General features: G+C 59.2%; 3 protein-coding genes across 6 annotated transcripts; 1 reads left to right on the top strand and 2 right to left on the bottom strand.

Moving 5' to 3' along the window:
• The first annotated feature begins 19 nt into the window (after positions 1 to 19).
• On the top strand, positions 20 to 5,956 carry RAB3A (RAB3A, member RAS oncogene family). Its single transcript, XM_064637357.1, has 5 exons — positions 20 to 103; positions 1,724 to 1,951; positions 3,243 to 3,361; positions 3,460 to 3,584; positions 3,969 to 5,956. Exons 2-5 carry the CDS (start codon positions 1,724 to 1,726, stop codon positions 4,157 to 4,159), a joined length of 663 nt encoding a protein of 220 aa, XP_064493427.1. The 5' UTR covers positions 20 to 103; the 3' UTR covers positions 4,160 to 5,956.
• On the bottom strand, positions 5,433 to 11,575 carry MPV17L2 (MPV17 mitochondrial inner membrane protein like 2). Of its 4 annotated transcripts, none has more exons than XM_064637365.1 (6): positions 10,909 to 11,575; positions 10,031 to 10,206; positions 8,960 to 9,168; positions 8,182 to 8,258; positions 7,964 to 8,092; positions 5,433 to 7,260 (listed from the first exon to the last, which is right to left on the bottom strand). In XM_064637365.1, exons 2-6 carry the CDS (start codon positions 10,078 to 10,080, stop codon positions 7,192 to 7,194), a joined length of 534 nt encoding a protein of 177 aa, XP_064493435.1. In that variant the 5' UTR covers positions 10,081 to 10,206; positions 10,909 to 11,575; the 3' UTR covers positions 5,433 to 7,191. The 4 variants fall into 4 exon arrangements, with proteins under 4 accessions (XP_064493435.1, XP_064493433.1, XP_064493434.1 ...); XM_064637363.1 differs by having other exon boundaries at positions 8,960 to 9,130; XM_064637364.1 differs by lacking the exon at positions 10,909 to 11,575 and adding an exon at positions 10,639 to 10,721 and having other exon boundaries at positions 8,960 to 9,130.
• Positions 11,576 to 11,723: 148 nt separating this feature from the next.
• On the bottom strand, positions 11,724 to 18,573 carry DUS3L (dihydrouridine synthase 3 like). Its single transcript, XM_064637348.1, has 13 exons — positions 18,501 to 18,573; positions 17,539 to 17,872; positions 16,415 to 16,990; positions 15,500 to 15,541; positions 15,257 to 15,409; positions 15,054 to 15,170; positions 14,637 to 14,702; positions 14,446 to 14,556; positions 13,461 to 13,557; positions 12,912 to 12,987; positions 12,404 to 12,592; positions 12,179 to 12,307; positions 11,724 to 11,914 (listed from the first exon to the last, which is right to left on the bottom strand). The coding sequence occupies exons 1-13, from the start codon at positions 18,542 to 18,544 to the stop codon at positions 11,842 to 11,844; spliced, it is 2,007 nt and encodes a 668-aa protein (XP_064493418.1). The 5' UTR covers positions 18,545 to 18,573; the 3' UTR covers positions 11,724 to 11,841.
• Between the last annotated feature and the right edge of the window lie 1,327 nt (positions 18,574 to 19,900).

The raw sequence follows: 19,900 nt of genomic DNA, 5'->3' as shown, positions 1-19,900 counted from the left end.
TGACGCGAGGGCTCATTTGCATAGCGGGCCACGCCCCTTCTGCCGACGTCACCCGGGGTCCGCATCTGCTGCAGTCGCTGCGGGAGGAGCGAGCGCGGCAGAGGTGAGACCCCCCCCCACACCCACCGCCGGGACCCCCCCCAAACCCCCCGGCACCCCCGGCACCCCCCAGCACCCAGGGGTTCGCCCGGCAGCCGGCGGGGAGGCGCGGTGCAGCGGGGGAGGCGGGAGGCGGCGGGCGGGGGGCGGAGGGGGGGGTGATGATGATGATGATGATGATGATGGTGGTGATGGTGATGGTGATGATGATGGTGGTGGTGGTGATGATGGTGATGGATGCGGCGCAGGGCGGGGGGGATGCGCAGGGTCCCCGTTGAGGGGGGGTTGCGGCGCGGACCGAATGGGTGCAGCGGGGTCGGGCGGGCGGTGGGCGCCTCCCTGCAGCGCCTGGAGCGGCCCCATGAGCGCCCTGAGCCCCCCCTGCACCCCCCCCATCAGGACCCGGCGCCTCCTCCCTGCAGCGCCCTGTGCGCCCCCCATGAGCGCCCTGCGCCCCCACCCATCGGCATCCCCAGCCCCCTCCTTGTAGCACCCTGCACCCTCGCTGTGAGCACCCCGTGCACCCCCCGTGAGCGCCCTGCACCCCCCCCATCAGCACCCTAAACCCCCTCCCTGTAGCAGCCGGCACCCCCCTCCATCGGCACCCTGAACCCCGCAGCGCTTCCCGGCATCCCTGTGCTCCATCCTGCATCCCCCCGCACCAGCCCTGGGTGGGCACCCATCTCTGTGCCCCCCCTGCCTGGCATCAGCACCCCCCCGGCACCCCGGGACCCCCCCCCCGGCACCCTGTGGCACCTCGCGGTGCCGTGTCACCACCGCGCTGGTGCCATTTTGTGGGGGAGATGCAGGAGAGGCTGCGGCGTCCCGGCCGCACCTGCCGATGCCACGGCAAATCCTGCGATCCGTGGCAAATCCCGGGATCCACGGCAAATCCTGCGATCCATGGCAAATCCCGGGGGCCATGGCAAACCCCTGGAGCCATGGCAAACCCCTGGATCCATAGCAAACCCCGGGATCCACGGCAAATCCTGGGGGCCACAGCAAATCCCAGGGGCTGTGGCAAACCCTTGGGGTCCACAGCAAACCCTGGGATCCACGGCAAATCCTGGGGGCCATGGCAAATCCTGGGATCCACAGGAAACCTTCTGGGGGTCACGGCAAATCCTGGGATCCACAGGAAACCTTCTGGGGGTCACGGCAAATCCTGGGGGTCGCAAGAAACCCTGGGATCCACAGCGAATCCTGGGATCCACAGCAAATCCTGGGATCCACAGCAAATCCTGGGATGCACAGCAAATCCTGGGGGGCCACAGCAAATCCTGGGGGGCCACAGCAAATCCTGGGGGGCCACAGCAAATCTTGGGGGGCCACGGCAAACCCCAGGATCCACGGCAACTCCTGGGGACCACGGCACATTCCGAGGGCTGCGGGAAACCCTGGGATCCACGGCAAAGGCCGGGATCCACGTGCCCCACATGTACCACGGGCCCACCTCGCTGGGGGTGACAGGAGGTGTCCTGTGCGAGCCCTGTGGGGCGAGTGACCCACCGTGGCCACCCCACCGCCCATCCCAAGCCGGAACACGCCGGCTCCGTGCCCGCAGCGCCGGGAATCGGCTCCGAGCCGGGGCTTGGACCGTCACGGCCTCTCCCTCGCCTTGCAGATGGCGTCGGCTACCGACTCCCGCTATGGGCAGAAGGAATCCTCGGACCAGAACTTCGATTACATGTTCAAGATCCTGATCATCGGGAACAGCAGCGTCGGGAAAACCTCCTTCCTGTTCCGGTACGCCGACGACTCCTTCACGCCCGCCTTCGTCAGCACCGTCGGCATCGACTTCAAGGTCAAGACCATCTATCGGAACGACAAGCGCATCAAGCTGCAGATCTGGGTGAGACCCCCGGGGCGCCCTCAGACCCCCACGGAGGGGTGGGAGGGGGTGGCTGTGTCGGGGCTGCTCCGCCCTGCGGAGCTGGAAGGGCTGGAAGCACCGGGAGCGGCGCTGGGGTGGGAGGGGATGTGTCCTCAGGGACCTTGGAGGGCCCTGAGGGGTGTCACTGTGTCCCCAGGGGTGGTGTGGTGAGAGGGGATGTGTCCTCAGGGACCTTGGTGACACCCAGAGCGCCCCAAGGGGTGTCACTGTGTCCCCAGGGGTGGTGTGGTGGGAGGGGATGTGTCCTCAGGGACCTTGGTGACACCCAGAGCGCCCCAAGGGGTGTCACTGTGTCCCCAGGAGTGACGTGGTGAGAGGGGATGTGTCCTCAGGGACCTTGGTGATACCCAGAGCGCCCCGAGGGGTGTCACTGTGTCCCCAGGGGTGATGCTGGGGTGGAAGGAATGCATCCTCAGGGACCTTGGTGGTCCTTGGAGCACCCCGAGGGGTGTCACTGTGTCCCTGGGGATGACATGGTGGGGAGGGACATGTCCTTAGGGACCCCTGGAGCACCCCAAGGAGTGTCACTGTGGCCCCAGGTGATGTGGTGGGGAGGGATTTGTCCCCATGAACCTGGGTGGCCTCTGGAGAGCCCTGAGGGTGATGCCAGGGTGGAGACGGACGTGTCCCCAGGGATCTCAGCGGCACCTGGAGCACCCCAAGGGGTGTCACTGTCCACCCCAGTGACATGGTGGGGAGGGACGTGTCCCCAGGGACCCCTGGAGAACCCTGAGGGGTGTCACTGTGCCCCTGGGGGTGACATGGTGGGAAGAGACATGTCCCCAGGGACCTTGGTGGCACCAGAGCTCCTCGAGGGGTGTCATTGTGTCCCCAGGGGTGATGCCTGGGTGGGAAGGGACGTGTCCCCAGGGACCTCAGTGGCCCTTAGACTGCCCCAAGGGGCGTCACTGTGTCCCCAGGGGTGACTTGGTGGGGAGGGACATGTCCCCAGGGACCCCTGATGAGTCCTGAGGGGTGTCACTGTGCCCCTGGGGGTGACATGGTGGGGAGGGACATGTCCCCAGGGACCCCTGGAGCACCCCAAGGGGTGTCACTGTGTCCCTGGGGGTAACCTGGTGGGGAGGGACATGTCCCCAGGGACCCCTGGCGAGCCCTGAGGGGTGTCACTGTGTCCCCGGGGGTGACATGGCGGGAAGAGATGTGTCCCCAGGGACCTCCATGGCCCCTGGAGCGCCCCGAGGGGTGTCACTGTCCCCCCCAGGGGTGATATCCTGCTGTCCCTGCCCAGGACACGGCCGGGCAGGAGCGGTACCGCACCATCACCACCGCCTACTACCGCGGGGCCATGGGCTTCATCCTCATGTACGACATCACCAACGAGGAGTCCTTCAACGCCGTGCAGGACTGGTGAGTGCCCCCCAGCCCTTCCCAGCCACCCCCCAGCGCCCTGCTCAGCCCCCCATTGGGAGCACCCCCCCATTATCCCTCTTCTCCTTCCCCCAAAGGTCCACCCAGATCAAGACCTACTCCTGGGACAACGCCCAGGTGCTGCTGGTGGGGAACAAGTGTGACATGGAGGACGAGCGCGTGGTCTCCTCGGAGAAGGGCCGCCAGCTCGCCGAGCACCTGGGTGAGCTGGGGAGAGGGGAACGCTCCCCCACGGCCATCATCCAACAAATAATTTAATTAAGGGCTTAATTCCCTCCCTGTAATTGCTCCGCTTCGACACCGGCTGGTGACTCGGCAAACACGGAGTCCTTGAGCTGTGGGGGGGGTTTATTACCACCCTGAAACCCTCTGAGAGCTGCTGGGGAGGGGGAATGGGGAGTTTCTGGGCGAGGTGTCCCCGCGTGGGGGGCAGGTTGGACACTGCGGGTTGGGCAGCTCATTAATATTTAACGAGGGGAGGAGGAGGAGGAGCCGCGGCGGTTTCCGATGTTGTCGGGGCTGGAGGCAGGGCTGGAACCCTGATGTGTGTGTGTCCCCTGTGCCCCTCTGCCCCCACCCCGTGCAGGATTTGAGTTTTTCGAGGCCAGTGCCAAGGACAACATCAACGTGAAGCAGACCTTCGAGCGGCTGGTGGACATCATCTGCGAGAAGATGTCGGAGTCGCTGGACACGGCCGACCCCGCTGTCACCGGGGCCAAGCAGGGCCCCCAGCTCACGGACCAGCAGGCCCCTCCCCACCAGGACTGTGCCTGCTAGGGGCCAGCCCCCCCCCCTCCTCCACAAACCCCCCCAAAAACCGGTCAGTGCACCCCCCAACCCCCCCCCAGCCCCTCCTCTTGGGGGTCCCGCGGGGGAATTGCTGCTGATACCTCCCAAAGGGCTGCGGCCCCTTTAGGAGCTCCCCACCCCACCCACACCCCCATAATTCATTAGGCTGTGCCCCCCAACCCACCCCCTTAATTTATTTTGAAGCCTGGGCTGGTAGAAAACTCCCCTCATTCTGCTTTTAATCACTGTCCAAGGAACCATCGCCCCCAGCCCTTCCCTGAGAACCCCCTTCCCTGGGGGATCCCCTTCCCTGGGGACCCCACTGCTCTGAGGGGACCCCCCCTCTTCCCTGAGAAACTCCTGCCCTGGGGACCCCTAATCCCTGGGGACCCCCTTCCTTGAGGACCCTATTCCCTGGGGGATCCCCTTGCCCTGGGGACCCCCTGACCTTGGGACCCACTGCCTTGGGAGACCCTCCTGCCCTGAGAAGCCCCTTCCCTTGGGATCCCCTTCTCTGAGAACCCCATTCCATGGGAGACCCCCCCTCTGTGCCCTGAGACCCCTCCCCTGCCCTGGGAGACCCTCCTGCCCTGAGAAGCCCCTTCCCTGGGGACCCCCTTCCCTTGGGATCCCCTTCTCTGAGAACCCATGGGAGATCCCCCCCTGTGCCCTGAGACCCCCCCTTCCCTGGGGACCCCCTTCCCTGGGCACCCCCTTCCCTGGGCACCCCCTTCCCTGAGAACCCCTTTCCCTGGGGATCCCCTTCCCTGAGAACCCCATTCTCTGGGAGACCCCCCCCTTCCCCAAGGACCCCCCTCCCCAGGGTGTGGCTGCTTCCCCAGGACCCCCAAACCCCAAATCCCCCCTCCCCAGCCTGGCATTGCTCCCCCCTTTCCCCCCCCCCCCAAGAGCTCCCGGAAGGGGGATGAGCTCTTTGTTCCCGGCTTTTCCTGCCCCTCCAGCTGGATGGATATTTCCTGACTCTTGTTTATTTGTATAAATAGATGCTAATTTATGCTCCCGCCGTCTTCCTCCTTGTACATACAGAGATTCCTTGTAAATAGGCGTAGGAAGTGACGCTGTGACCTGCTGTGCTGTGGCCGTGGTGGTGCATTTATATATATATATATATATATTTTGATTTTTTTTTTCCTCTCTTTTTTTTTTTTCCTCCTTTTTTTTTTTTTTTTTTTGGTGTGGTAACCTTGCTTGTGAATATCACTTTAAAAAAAACAAACAAACAAACAAAAAAACCACAAAAAACAAACCGAAATCTCTTATTATTTAAAAGATTTAAAAGGAAATGAGTTCATTAAGTAACATCAGCGAGGCCAAGAGACCTGGAGTGAATCAGCCCCGGGGTTTGGAGGGGGGGGGGACGAGCAGAGTGTTGCTGGTTTGCTCCAGGGATTTGGGAATCTCGTGTTCCTGTAGTACTGTGCTTCTGTGGAGACTGTGAATAAGTGGATATTCCCGTAGCAATGACAAGAGCTGCCCTTTATTTATTTTTTTTTTCTTGGAGCGCCGTGTCTTTTATTTCACAGGGTTTTTTTTTCCCCTTCCCCTCTTTCCCCTCCCCTCCCATAATTCCATCTTCCTCCCTCTCCCCCCTTTTCCAGCCCCCTCCCTCTTTTTTGTGAAGTTTACTTATGGAAGAGTTACACTGTACTGTACAAATGTCAAAAGTGTCAAAAAAAACAAAACAAAAAAAAAAAGGGTACAATTTCCTAAAAATCACTGTATTAAAAAGAAATGTTGTGAAGAAATAAATTGATGCTGATCACACAGGTCCCTCGGGGTCGTTGTGGGCACAGAGGGGACAGTGGGGTGCACCCTCTGCTCTGGGGTGTCCCTGAGTTGCCAGAGAGGAGCCAAAATTATCTGGGGTTTGTTGTTGTTTTTTTTTTTTTTTTTTAATTATTATTCCCCAACTGGCTCCTGCTGCTGTGGAAGGAGGGATTGTGTCCCTCCAGGGCTGTGACACCAGGAGGCACAAGAGCAGAGCCTTAAGGCACAGCTTGAAAACTAAGGAAAAAAAAAAATCACATTTAGGCAGTTTTCATTGATACTGGAAATAATTCAGCTCCTGGCTGATGCAGGGAGTGTCCAGCTCGCCCAGGGCTGGGAGAAGGAGGATGGGATGGTCCAAATCCTGCTAAAATTTGCCTCCAACCCCCCCTCCCAGCTGCCTCCCAGGCTCGGCAGAGCAGACTGGTGTGATCACACCCCTATTTATATCCCAGCTGGGAGGCTCCAGCCCCCACAGCCAGGGGGGTGGGAAGGGGGGAATGGGGGGAACAGGAGCAGAGGGTGGGGGAGTGGAGTGATTCCATCCTTGAGCTGCAAGACAAAAAGCAGGAGGGGAAGGAACGAGGAGCTGCAGAGGGGCATCCTCCCTCTGCCAAGCAGGCAAAATGAATCATGGAATGCTTTGGAGTGGAAGGACAAAGCTCATCCAGTGCCACCCCCTGCCACGGGCAGGGACACCTTCCACTAGCCCAGGTTGTTCCAACCTGGCCTTGGGCACTTCCAGGGATCCAGGGGCAGCCACAGCTTCCCTGGGCACCCTGTGCCAGGGCCTGCCCACCCTCACAGGGAAGAATTCCTTCCTGATTAATTAGTGAGGATCTGAGTGGCTGGAGTGGATCTGAGGAGGTTGGAGAGGAGCAAGTTTGCTCTGGAGAGAGGGAACAAATCCAGCCTGGAGCAGCCAGGGAAAGCACCAGAGCCCTTTCCTGGGGGCTGCAGCAGCTCCTCACCCCGGCTCCAGGGGTAAATCCCAGAAGAAATCACTTTACAGGTCATCCTGCAACAGGAGATTGTTACCAACACAACCCCAACCCATCCTAATTAGCAGATGGGTTAATCAGCAAGAGGCACGTGGCTGGGGGGGGGTCTGGCCTTGGTGGTCTCCAGCCATCACTCCCCTTGGGTTGATCAATCCCCAGGGGCCACAATGCCCCCCCCAAAAATGCCATTTGCTGCAGGCAGGAGCCTCTGGAAGCGCCACATCCACCTCTCTATGCCCTGGCACTGCGCTGCTGCTCCTCCTGAGGAGAGTCCTGCTTGGGGCTTGGAGCGGCTCTAGGCTGGAAAACAGGGATAATGGGATCAGCTGGGCACCCTCCAGACTGGTCAGAGTGCCAGCCCAGGGGTCTCACTGGGTGTTTGAGGTGGGATAGGGACAGTCCCAGACCTGTGTTTGAGGTGGGACAGGGACAGTTCCAGCCCAGGGGGACTCACTGGGTGTTTGAGGTGGGACAGGGACAGTTCCAGCCCAGGGGACTCACTGGGTGTTTGAGGTGGGACAGGGACAGTGTTTGAGGTAGGACAGGGACAGTCCCAGATCTGTGTTTGAGGTGGGACAGGGACAGTGTCTGAGTTGGGACAGGGACAGTCCCAGCCCAGGGGACTCACTGGGTGTTTGGGGTGGGACAGGGACAGTCCTATACCTGTGTTTGAGGTAGGACAGGGACAGTCCCAGCCCAGGGGACTCACTGGGTGTCTGAGGTGGGACAGGGACAGTGTTTGGGGTGGGACAAGGACAGTACCAGCCCAGGGAACTCACCCTGTGTTTGAGGTGGGACAGGGACAGTCCCAGGGGACTCACTGGGTGTCTGGGGTGGGACAGAGACAGTCCCAGCCCAGGGAACTCACTCTGTGTTTGAGGTGGGACAGGGATGGTGTTTGTGGTGGGACAGGGACAGTCCCAGGGGACTCACTGGGTGTTTGGGGTGGGACAGGGATGGTGTTTGGGGTGGGACAGGGACAGTGCCAGCCCAGGGGACTCACCCTGTGTTTGAGGTAGGACAGGTAGGTGTCCCAGCCCAGGGTGACCACGTTGACATAAACCACCCGGTAGGTGGGAGGGACGAAGAGGAAGTTGAGGAGCTGAGCCGCCGGCCACACGCACCAGTCGGCCTGTGGGGAGCAGGGAGCCAGCTGGATGCTTCCCACTGGATCCATGGGATGTGCCAGGGGAGGGAGGGAGAGCTCAGGGGTGGGTTTACCTTGTAAAGCTCCCAGAATTTCTCCTTGAGCTCATCCCAGCTCTCCTCCAGAGAATGACCTTCCAGGGTGCCGATGCCTGTGGGGACAGAGTCAGTGGGGGTGGGAGCATGGATGGGAATTGCCATCTCAGTGCCAGATGTGGAAAGGGCCCCCAAAACCCTCTCAGTACGGGAGGGAAGGGCACTGAAGCACCATCCAGAGGGAGGGAGCTCCAGGAAATGGAAGGGGAAGCACAGGGGCTGCACTGATCTCAGGTGAGCAGGGACAGGACCCAGGGAGCAGCTGGAGCTGAGTCAGGAGAGGGTTAGGTTGGATATTGAGAAATTCTTCCCCCAGAGGGTGGTGGGGCACTGAACAGGCTCCCCAGGGCCGTGGGCACAGCCCCAAGGCTGCCAGTCCTCAAGGAGGGCTTGGACAACACTCTGAGGGACAGGGTGGGATTGCTGGGGTGTCCTGATGATCCTTGTGGGTCCCTTCCCACTCAGGATATTCCAGGATTCTACAGAAATCCTGCTGCATTGTTGCTGTGGATGTTTCTGTGTTCGTAGGGGACAAATCAAGGCCCAACTCCTTCAATAAAGAGGGGCAGGGGGTGGAGAAGAACAAAAGCAAACCCTGGGGAACATGTCCAGAACTCTTGGACGACGCTCTGAGAGACAGGGGGGGGATTGTTGGGGTGTCTGGGCAGGGCCTGGAGTTGGACTGGATGATCCCTCCCAGCTCAGGATATTCCAGGATTCCACGAATCCCACTCCCAGCCCGCGGTGCCACACGTACCCAGGAAGTACCAGGCGCCCAGGCCGGGTGATGCCACGAGCTGGTCGATGAGGACTTTCTTCAGGACCGTCCGGAGGCTCCGCACGCCCCGCGCCGGGAACGCCGAGTCCAGCCAGAGGTACCAGTAGTGCATCAAGGGGCCCATGCTGCAGCCAACGGCAAACATCCGACCTGGGAACGACACCAGGGGCAGGGATGGAGGATTTGCACTGCCAGAGGGCAGGGTTAGATGGGATGGATGGGATATTAGGGAGGAATTCTTCCCTGGGAGGGTGGGGAGGGCCTGGCAGAGGTTGCCCAGAGAAGCTGTGGCTGCCCCATCCCTGGAAGTGTCCAAGGCCAGGTTGGAGCAACCTGGGATAATGGAAGGTGTCCCTGTCTGTGGCAGGGGGTGGGACTGGATGGGCTTTAAGGTCCCTCCCAACCCAAATCATTCTGGGATTCTGTGATTAATTCCTCGTTGTCACAGACAGGGTCACATTTTGTGCCTTCCCCAGAGCTGAATCCACTTTTGGGAGAAGCAGCCAGGAGGGGGGTTCCATAAATCACAGAATCCCAGATTGGTTTGGGTTGGGAGGGACCATAAAGCCCATCCACTCCCACCCCCTGCCACAGGCAGGGACACCTTCCACTAGCCCAGGGTGTTCCAACCTGGCCTTGGACACTTCCAGGGATGGGGCAGCCACAGCTTCTCTGGGCAACCTGTGCCAGGGCCTGCCCACCTTCCCAGGCAGGAATTCCTTCCCAATATCCCATCTATCCCTGCCCTCTGGCAGTGGGAAGCCATTCCCTATATCCTGTCCCTCCATCCCTTGTCCCAAGTCCCTCTCCAGCTCTCCTGGAGCCCCTTCAGGCCCTGGAAGGGGCCCCAAGACCTCCCTGGAGCCTTCCCTTCTCCAACCTGGCCTTGGACACTTCCAGGGATGGGGCAGCCACAGCTTCTCTGGGAAATCCATTCCAGCCCCTCACCAACCTCACAGGGAGGAATTCCTTCCCAGTACCCCATCCAACGCTGCCCTCTGGCAGTGGGAGTCACCCAGCCTGTCCTGCCCCCCCCTCCCAGTCCCTCACCAGTTCGGCCCAGCTGGTGTTGGCTCTCCGGGTGCCTCCGGCGGTGCCATTCCTGCTGCAGGGAATCTCCAGCTGCCAGGAGGCCCCCGCAGCTCAGGGTGTTGGTGAGGAGCAGGAGCCTCCCCGTGAACAGGGATTTCCAGGAGCGCAGGAGCCGCCGGCCCCGCGACAGCATCCTGTGGGAACAGCCCCCCTGCCCTGGGCTCAGCGGGGAGGGACCCCCCCCCAGCACCCCTGGTGTGACCCCCCCAGCACCCCGTGCCTCCCAGTCACTCCCAGTGCCCCCAGTCAGCCACGCTGTGCTCCCCAGTTCACCCAGTTAGTGTTTGTGTACCCTCCCAGTTGCCCCATGCCTCCCAGTTTTCCATGCTGGGCTGCCCAGTTAGTGCTTCTGTACCTGCCCAGTCCCTCCTGAGCTCCCAGTTATCCACGCTGGGCCCCCCCAGTTATTGCTTGTGTACCCTCCCAGTTCCCCCTGTGCCCCCCAGTTTGTGCTCCGGTACCCCCCCAGTTTGCCCAGTTAGTGCTCTTGTACCCTTCCCAGTTCCCTTTGTGCCCCCAGTTATCGCCGCTGGGCTCCCCAGTTCACCCAGTTAGTGCTTATGTACCTTTCCAGTTATCCACCTTGTGCTCCCCAGTTTGTCCAGTTAGTGCTCCTGTACCCTCTCAGTCTCCCCAGTTAGTGCTCCTGTACCCCCCCAGTTCCCCGTGCTCTCCAGTTATCCTCCCAGTTAGCCCTGCCTCACCCTCCCAGTCCCCCCGTCACACTTCCTATGCCCCCCTCACAGCTCCCCCCGGACCCTTCCCCCGTCACCCCAGTGCCCCCCAGTCACCCCCAGTGCCCCCCAGTCACCCCCCTGCACGTGCCTCCCACTCACCCCAGTTATTCCTGTACCCCCTGTGGGCCCCTAGTGCCCTTTTCTGGGCACCCCTCGAGCTCCTTGTGCCCCCAGTTCCCCTCCAGTTCTCCCCAGTTCTCCCAGTGCCCTCCCCGCCACTACCGGGCGCTCCCACCGCCCGCACCCGGAAGAGGGAGCATCACGTGACGCGGCTCTTCCGGTTCCTGCGCCCGCCATGACACCTACCGGGGCACAGGGGCCGCCATGACACCTCCCCAGGCAGCAGCTCGTCCATGGGATTGGGGAGGGACGGGGGGACGGGGGGGCTGCTCCAAGGCGTCCCCACGGTGCCCCAGCCGTGCCCTGTCCCTCTGGGGTCAGCAGAGGGGCTGGGGGGGTGTGTTAGCATGGGATCCATGGGATCTGTCACCACGGGATGCCCCCGTGGAGGTGGCAGTGATGGGTGTCAACAGCACTGCAGGGGCTGGGCCCACCGCTCTCCCACCTCTGCTGGTGCCACCTGGGTCCCCAGGTGTTGGGACGCCGCTGAGACCCTCCAGGCTGACCCCCTACATGCACCCAAAGAGCCTGTGGAACCTCTGAGAAGCTCCTGTTTGGACCCCTGAACATCAGCTCGGGGTCCCCCTGGTTGTGGGGGGGCAGCAGAAGGGGCAGGGGGTATGTTGCTGCTCCTTGTCCTTGGAGTTTGTCACTCCCAAGGACACCCTGGTAAGGAACAGAGGCCTCCTGCTGAGCTGGGACAGCTCTGGAGACCAAAGATCCCTCCTGCTCACAAATAAATGTTCTCCTGCCAGGACTGAGGCCCGGGGCAGGAAGGCAAAAAACCCACCAGCTTCTAAAAACATCAACTTTATTCCACTTCTGAGTGCAGCTGAGGAATCCTGCTCCTCCAGACACCCCATCCCAACGCCTCCTCTTGCTTCCACGCCACGGGAAAGGGCCTGGCCAGCCCTATCTGTAGGAATTGGCCTTGTGTTTTGGCAGGAAGGTGAAGCTGGGAGGGACAGGGCCCAGGAGCAGCTCACTGGAAGAAAGAATCAATCACAGAATCAATCAAGAGACCTTAAAGACCATTTTGTTCCAGCCCCTTCTGCTAGCCCAGGTTGCTCCAAGCCTCATCCAACCTGGCCTTGGGACACTTCCAGGGAAGAAACACAAGGACAATGACAAAACCAAACCCAAGGAGAGGTTTGTGTTCAGCCCACGGTTGTCACACGGCCCTGTGGCTCTACGGGGGCTCTGCCACCTCCCTTTTTAGCAATTTAAATTAAATTCCACATTTTATTACCTTATTCTGATCCAATCATCCACGTTCTGGCTGGCCATGAGTGTCTCCAGGTAGTCCCTCCCCAGGTAATACGGCGGCCGCTCGTTAATTCTCTGAGGTAGATGCTCCAATAATCCAACTGGAATGTACCTGGGATGGGATGGAACAACAGTGAGTGCTGGAGTTTAATTAAATATTGTTCAAAGATCCTCTTGGATCAATCCAGTTTTGGCTGGGCACAGTTACCTGCACAGGAAAGAGAGCCATTCCAGCAGGAATTTCCTGGTTTTCTCCACTCCCTGAGTGTCCGACCCCCAGTGCTCGAGGCCGTAGTTGGTGAAGTCTTTGAGGATGTCAAACCTTTCCCCGGAGGAGATATCCCAGTGTCTCTGCTCCTTAATTTCGGTGAAAAGCCATGGTTTGATGAGTGCCCCTCTGCAGCCAAAAAAAAAAAAAAAAAAAAGGGGCATTGTTATTCCCATCACTGATTCTCCTGAAGATGCCAACTGATTTTAGTCACTTCCCAGCCCTTTTTACCAGCCAATGCTGCTTTTAATTTTGTTTCTCATTCCAACAAGAAGCTGCTGGAACTTCCCACCGATCCAAATTGATTTTATCAATTTTCAGAGCAGTTTCAACACGAGCAAACTTCTTGTGTTTTGGGGGTTGTTTAGGGATTTTTTTAAATTCCTTTTTTTTTTTTAACTCTGGAACCAAAAAGAGCTCAGAAGTGAAGGGAAACACAAGCACTTGCCTTGCAATCATGATTCCAGAAACTCCCATCTCCATGGCTCGATTTGCATCTTCGTAAGATAAAATATCCCCATTTCCTGCCCGGAAAGGAGGGAGAAGCCAGAGGTCAAAGTGAGCCATAAGGACAAGTCAAAATGAGTTAATCCAGGCACGAGATAAAATTCAAAATGGACACACAGTCCAAGAACCAGACTGTTCAAAGAGCCAAGGTTAGAGATTCCCAGGGATGTTTATGGGGTGGATATTTATGATTCCTCTTACAAGGAAAAGAGGAGCCTTCTCCTCTCTTCTCCTCCACTCCCAGCTCCTACCTGGAAGGTTTGGGGATTGTCTGTGCCACAGGGGCCCAAAAAGCACCCGGTAAAACCCAAGTGGTTCATGTCCTACCTGTCCCTTCTCCTCATCCCCAAACACAAGTAGAGGTGCCGGTAACTCCACCAGGGATGCTCCAAACTTTCCCCCAGGCTAAATATCATTGGGAATCTGGGTTTTTTTCCCTTTTTTTAAAGGTATTTCAAATCAAAGAGGTGAAGGAACAAGACTCACGTACCAAACAGGGGCATGGGGCTGGCGATCTTGGCGCACTCGGCGATGTATTCCCAGTCGGCGCTCCGCGTGTACCGCTGCTCCCGGGATCGGCCGTGGAGCTGGGGGAGAGATCCCGCTCAGACCTCGCTGGAGAGGCAGGGCAGGATGGGAGGAACGTGCTCCAGCAAAGGGAATCACACCAGGATGGGGTAAGGGATCCTTGGGATCTACCTCAGGATCTTCTTCAGGATCTGCTTCTGGATCTACCACCCAGCAGCTGCTCACAGAGCAGACCTGGGTAAAGAATCCCTTGGGATTTTCCTCTGGATCTACAGCCCAGGAACTGCTGATGGAGGGGGCTGAGGAAGGGGTGAGCAGAGCTGGGAAAGGGATCCCTCAGGATCTACCTCTGGATCTACTTCAGGATCTACCTTTGGATCTACAGCCCAGCGCTGCTGACAAAGAGAACTGGGTAAGGGATCCCTCAGGATCTACCTCTGGATCTACCTCTGGACCTACAGGAAGGGCTGGGCATAGCTGAGTGGGATGGAGGCTTTTGGGGTGACATTTTGGCTATTTGTGAGCCAGAGCAAGAAGTGGCTGTTCACAGGGAATGGGAATATTCCCCGTGGGCAGGAACTAACCCCCACACAATGAGCTGGTCCCATTATGTCCCCAGCCCTGACAGAACGAGGCTTCCCTGGCTGAAACTTCGGCAGGAACCATCTCCATAAGGTTGTGGATGCCCCATCCCTGGAAGTGTCCAAGGCCAGGTTGGACAGGGCTTGGAGCAACCTGGGAGAGTGGAAGGTGTCCCAGGAGCAACAAGGAAAACACTTTCTGCTCCTGAATTTTCCTCTTGGGTTAGCAGAGAACACTAAAATGGAGCACAGATCTGCTCCAAGGGGTTTGAAAGAGCTGTTGGGGCAGGGGAAGGTCACCCCCACCTTGTCTCCAGGCTGACGTGCAGAATTCCCAATCTCACACCACCACAAGTATTCCCGTACCGTGACCATGGATGCTCCCCACTCCCGGATCTTGGGGATGATTTTATGAGCCACATTAATCTTTTCTTGCACTCCAGTCCGGATCTTCACCGTTAGAGGCACATCCAGCACCTGCAGGAGTGGAGAATGAGGCCAGGCCCAGGCAGGAGGTGGATCCATCAGCTCCATCATCTCCAGGTGCTCCGACTCACCGAGTTCATCCCACGGACAATCTGTTCAAACTTGTTGGAGCGAGTCATGAGAGCACAACCTCCTCCCTGAGGGACAAAACGTGGCACAGTCAAGACTTTCCGCTTCCTTGCATAGTGAAGAGTCCTTGGAGCTGCTCAGGGAATGCAGGAAAGACTTGGAGCATCTCAAGGCTTGCAGAAAAAGGATTCTTTAACAAAAAAAACCCACCAGCCCACAGCCCTCTCCTCCCAAATTCTGCCAGGAAAAGACAGCCATTCCCTGCTCCTTGAGCAGCTTATTCACCTTCTTGCTGAGGTCCAGTGCCCATAAATGAACTGGGAGCTCTGGATCAGCCTGGCAGGAGCAGGTCAGGCAGCAGAGGATAAGGGAAAAGACAAGGATCCATGGAAGGAAGGAAAACGTGCCCCACAACTCACCTTCTTGTAGACCAGGTCAATGGGACACCCCACGTTGATGTCCACAAAATCCACCTCGATTGTCCTGTTCAGGAGCTCTGCACACTTGGTCATGGTGTCTGGAAAGGCTCCCTCCAGCTGCCAAAGGGAGCCAAAGCTTCCATGAGCTCCAGAGGCCGCTTTTCTCCTCGGGAGTTCGGTTTTATCGAGGTGACAACACTCACCTGCACCCCGAAAATATCCTCGGTGTGGTGGCGTTTGAGCAGGGCCCACTCCGAGGACTGGCCCTGGAGCAGGTTGGTGCACACAGCCATCTCTCCACAGGTCACATCTGCTCCGAAGCGTTTGCAAATCCGTCGGAAAGGGAGGTTCCCACACTGCCAGGGACAGGGATTGTCAGGAGATCTGCTCCGTTCCGACGGCGGCAACGGCAAGTTTTGACAAATGGACAAAAGTTATCAACCTACCGTGGTCAGTGGAGCCAGGTAGAGCTTGCCTTGGATTTCCAGCTGGAAAACAAGGATGGAGGACCATCATCAGAGCTGAGGCAGCAGTGGTGATGATCATGGAATTGTAGAATCAATAGAATGGTTTGTGTTGGGAGGGACTTTCAGGATCATCCAGTGCCACCCCCTGCCATGGGCAGGGACACCTTCCTCTATCCCAGGTCACTCCAAACCCCATCCAACCCAGCCTTGGACACTTCCAGGGATGGGGCAGCCACAGCTTCTCTGCCCAACCTGTGCCAGGGCCTCCCCACCCTCACAGGGAGGAATTTCTTCCATATATAAGATATTCCAGTTTTTATCCCTTGCTCTGGGTAAAACCCAGTGGGAAACCCAGGAGGACACTGGTTTTGTTTTAGAACCTCAAACTATCCCCAGGGAACGTCTCACTTGCATAAAAGAAGCAGAAAATTGAACCATTCATTTTGTTTTCACTGCTCAGCTTGGAGAGACCTCACAGCAATTACAGATACTGAGGTGAGAGGGATTGGTTTATGGAAGCAAGGATGGAGGTGAGGAGGATGAGGGGAGGAAGACACTGCAGCACATACAACCCAGCCCAGCCTCAGCTCTCCTTGCTCTTCCATCCTCTCTGACAGCTCAGCCCCTCCTTCCAGGACCTGGAAAATCCAGGGGCTGCAGCTTCTCTTGGTTCTCACCCTTCCAAGGCCAACTCCAGACCCATGAGCACTCACCTTCCCGCATCCTTCCCACCATGACAGGGACATGGAGCCCGGGAGCTCTGTCCTCTGCCTGCCTCCCCCAGCTAAAGGGTCTCAAAGGTGTCTCTAAAGGGTCTCTCTTCCATCTTTCCACACACAATCCCCACCCTTGGAGCAGCACACAAGGGTCACCTGCCCTTGACCGGACTCTCACCTTCTTCTTCTCGCACGGCCGCAGCTTCGTGACGTCCTCGTCGGTCAGCGGGCCCACGGTCGGCACGGAGGGAGCAACCCCATCCCCTCGGGAGCTGGGGCTCTGCAAGGCCTCTGCTTTGGGATCTTCTCCCTGTTCCTGCAGCACAGGGCACTCGTGGCTGTCTCCATCCCCCAGGCCCTCCTGGGGTGTTGCGCAGTTGGACACCTCTTGCTCCCCCGTGGCTTTGCCTCCCTTCCCGTCGCCTCCGCGGGGCTTGAGCCCACGCAGATACTCCTCGGCCTTCTGGAAGACGAACTTCCTCTTGCGCAGCTGGTGCTGGAGGTCCTTGGAGAGGTTGTTCCTCACCAGCAGCTTCCCTTCCCACTGCTGGGCCAGGGCGGCGTTGACGATGTTCTGGTGGCCATCCCCAAGGTGGGCGCGGGCGAAGCGACAGGTGACCCCGTAGGGACAGCGGCCGAAGGTGTCGAAGAGGACGCAGCGCTGGCCCAGGTCCGAGGGCTTCCCCGCCAGGTACTCGCCCACGTCGTGGAGGAAGCGGCACCGGGGGCCGTAAAAGCACTTCCCTGGACAGCCCTTCGGAGAACAGGGAGCGGGGTAAGGCCTCGGCTCAGGGGTGGATGGAGCGGCACAGCCCAGGTGAGGCCGAACCTGCCCCAGCCCACAACTGCTCTGAGCACCTGAGCCCCCCTGGTGATGTCAGGTGACACGTGGAATGGTCCCGGGAACTCCAGTGTGGGAATGTGCTGCAGGAGGGGAGCGAGGGACCCACCTGAGGGGACATTTTAGTGCTGCCACTTCAGGGAAGGTGACGCTTTGCTTGTCCCACTCAGCTCATCCCACTTCCCCCTCTCCCAGCCAACAGAGTTGGCTTCCATAGAACCCTGGAATGGTTTGGATTGGAAGGGACCTTTAAGATCATCTCATTCCACCCCCTGCCATGGGCAGGGACACTTCCCACTAGCCCAGGTTGCTCCAACCTGGCCTTGGACACTTCAAGGGATGGGGCAGCCACAGCTTCTCTGCTCAACCTGTGCCAGGGCCTCCCTACCCTCCCAGGCAGGAATTCCTTCCCAAAATCCCACCTAACCCAGGCCAGTGGGGAGCAGAGCCCCGTGTCCTACCTGTGTGACTGAGGGGCACAGCCTGCTCTGCTCGTAGTGGTTGGGTTTCATACATGGCCTGCTCTTGTTCTGCCCCCGGGCCCGTTTCCGCTCCGGGAGCTCCTTCTCCTCTGCTCCAGCACCTTCCTGGTTTTCCTCATCCTGGCCAAGGTCCTCTGCCCTCACCCGCTTGGCGGGGGGCTCGCTCTGGCAGCTGCTGACCTGCTCCTCCTGCTCCTCCTTCTTCTCCTCGTCCTCCTCCTTCTTCTCCTCCTCGCCCTCATCTCCCACCTGGCTTCCCGGCTCGCTCCCGGCCCGCAGGAAGGCGTGGAATTCCTCCTTGGAAGTGAGGAACCTGCGGAAATGCAGCACCTGGGTCATCCTGGTCATGGCAGGGAGCAGGGAGAAGGGTGTCCAGGGAGATGGGGGGCAGGAGGGGCTGGGCATGGACTGGGGGGGGTTATGGAGCAGTTGGGAATGTACTGGGGGGAGCTATGGAGGGGCTGGGAATTTAGTGGGGGGGGCTATGGAGGGGTCAGGGATGGACTGGGGGGGTTATGGAGGAGCTGGGAACGTACCGGGGAGGTTATGGAGGGTTTGGGAATGTACTGGGAGAGTTACGAAGAGGCTGGGAACACGCTGGGGGCGAGGGGGGGGATTTTAGAGAGGTCGGGAATGTACCGGGGTATTGTAGGGGTTATAGAGGGATCGGGAACGTACTGATGCAGTTATGGAGGAGCCTGGCACATACTGGGGGAGCTCATGGAGGGGCCAGGAATGGACTGGGGTGGTTACGGATGGACCGGACGCGTCCGGGGGGATTACAGAGGGACCAGGGATGTACCGGGGCGGGGGGTATGGAGGTGCCGGGCGCGTCCTGGAGGGCTCATAGAGGGGTCGGGCAAGCCCCAGGGGGGTGGTGGAGGGTCCCGGGGGACGGCGGGGGCCGTGGCGGGGCCGGACAGCCCCGACCCCGCACTCACCGGGCTCGAACCGGCGCCACCCCGGGCGGCACCGCCGCGGCCATGCTGCCGCGCGCCGCGATGACGTCACACGGCGGGGCGGGGCCACCTGCGGCGCGCGGGCGGTATAAAAGGCGCGGCTGAGGCGGGGCCCCCTCAGAGCGGCGGGAGCTGCGTGTGGGTTGGTGTGTGATGCTGAGTTCCACGAGGGGGTCTTGGGAGCATCTCTGAGGGGTTTCGACGCTGCCTGGGGCTCCTTGAGGAGCTGCCCGAGCAGGGAGGGGACGCCGGTGTGCAGCCCTTGCATTGGGGAGAGGTGTCATCCTCAGGGCTTCTCTCTGTGGGCACCTCCTGGGTGTGAGGGGTCCGGGATTACTGGGGTTCCCATCAACTCTGCCCCCTCGAGACTGGGCATGGTTGGAAGGACAGGGAAAAGCCCACAGGGCTCCTGGCTTGGGAGGGACTCACATGATCAGTCAGGTTGGAAGAGACCTTTGAGATCATCCAGTCGAACCTGTGACCCAACATCACCATGTTAACTAAACCAGACCACTGAGTGCCACGTCCAGTCTTTCCTTAAAAAATTTCCCTGTTTTTCAGTGAGTGTCTGGCTCTCCTGCCTCCTCACAGCTGTCAGTGGGAGAGGATGGAGCTCTTCGGAGGTGCAGGACACTCAGTGTGGGGTTTTTTGTATATTTGAGGTTATTTTTAAGCAGCAAATGCAAAGCTGGGCCCAGCCCGGGCTGAGGGGATGAACCAACTCTTGCCCAGAGCCATAAGCCTGCCTTGAGCTGTCCCACGGGCTCCTCCAGCCACAGGATTTTCCACATTACCCTTTGGAAGCATTTTCCAGCTCAGCCCAGCTGAGGTGCAGGAAGGCTTTGTCTTTCCGTGGGAAGAACTGGTACCATCACACCTTCCCACCACGGATGGTGGGGCCAGGAGACGAGGCCACCTTGTCTCTGGGCACCAGAGCTGTCCCCTGCCCTGGGCTGCAGCCGACACAAAAACTCTGAGGTGCAGCCACACGTTCCTGGTGGTTCCATGAATGAGACTTTGCTCACGCCGTGGGCGAGGGCTGGCGCTCCCGGGGCTGCCTTTGCGTTCAGTCTGTGGGTGGAAGTTTGGGCTGAAAACCAAATTAACATGTTGAGTGTGGCGTGTTTGACCTTTTATCCCTCTCCCGTAGCTGCCACATCTTCCCTATGTTTGGGACGCTCTTTTACACCCTCTCCTTGCTCATAATCCCTGCAGCCCCCAGTGCCTCGTCCGTGCCTGACGTGTGTGAACCTCGAGCAAGAAAGCTCCTGGAGTGAGGGGGTTGATGTCTCACAAGTGACGTGTTTGGAGCCCTCCTGGATGACGTTTCCCTTTCCAGCTCAGGCTCTGTCACCGGCACAGCCCCGTTTGACTCACGCTTG

The sequence above is a fragment of the Pseudopipra pipra genome, chromosome 27 (genome assembly GCF_036250125.1).
Source record: "Pseudopipra pipra isolate bDixPip1 chromosome 27, bDixPip1.hap1, whole genome shotgun sequence".
Classification (NCBI taxonomy): Eukaryota; Metazoa; Chordata; class Aves; order Passeriformes; family Pipridae; genus Pseudopipra; species Pseudopipra pipra.
This window is presented reverse-complemented; position numbering and strand designations above follow the sequence as displayed.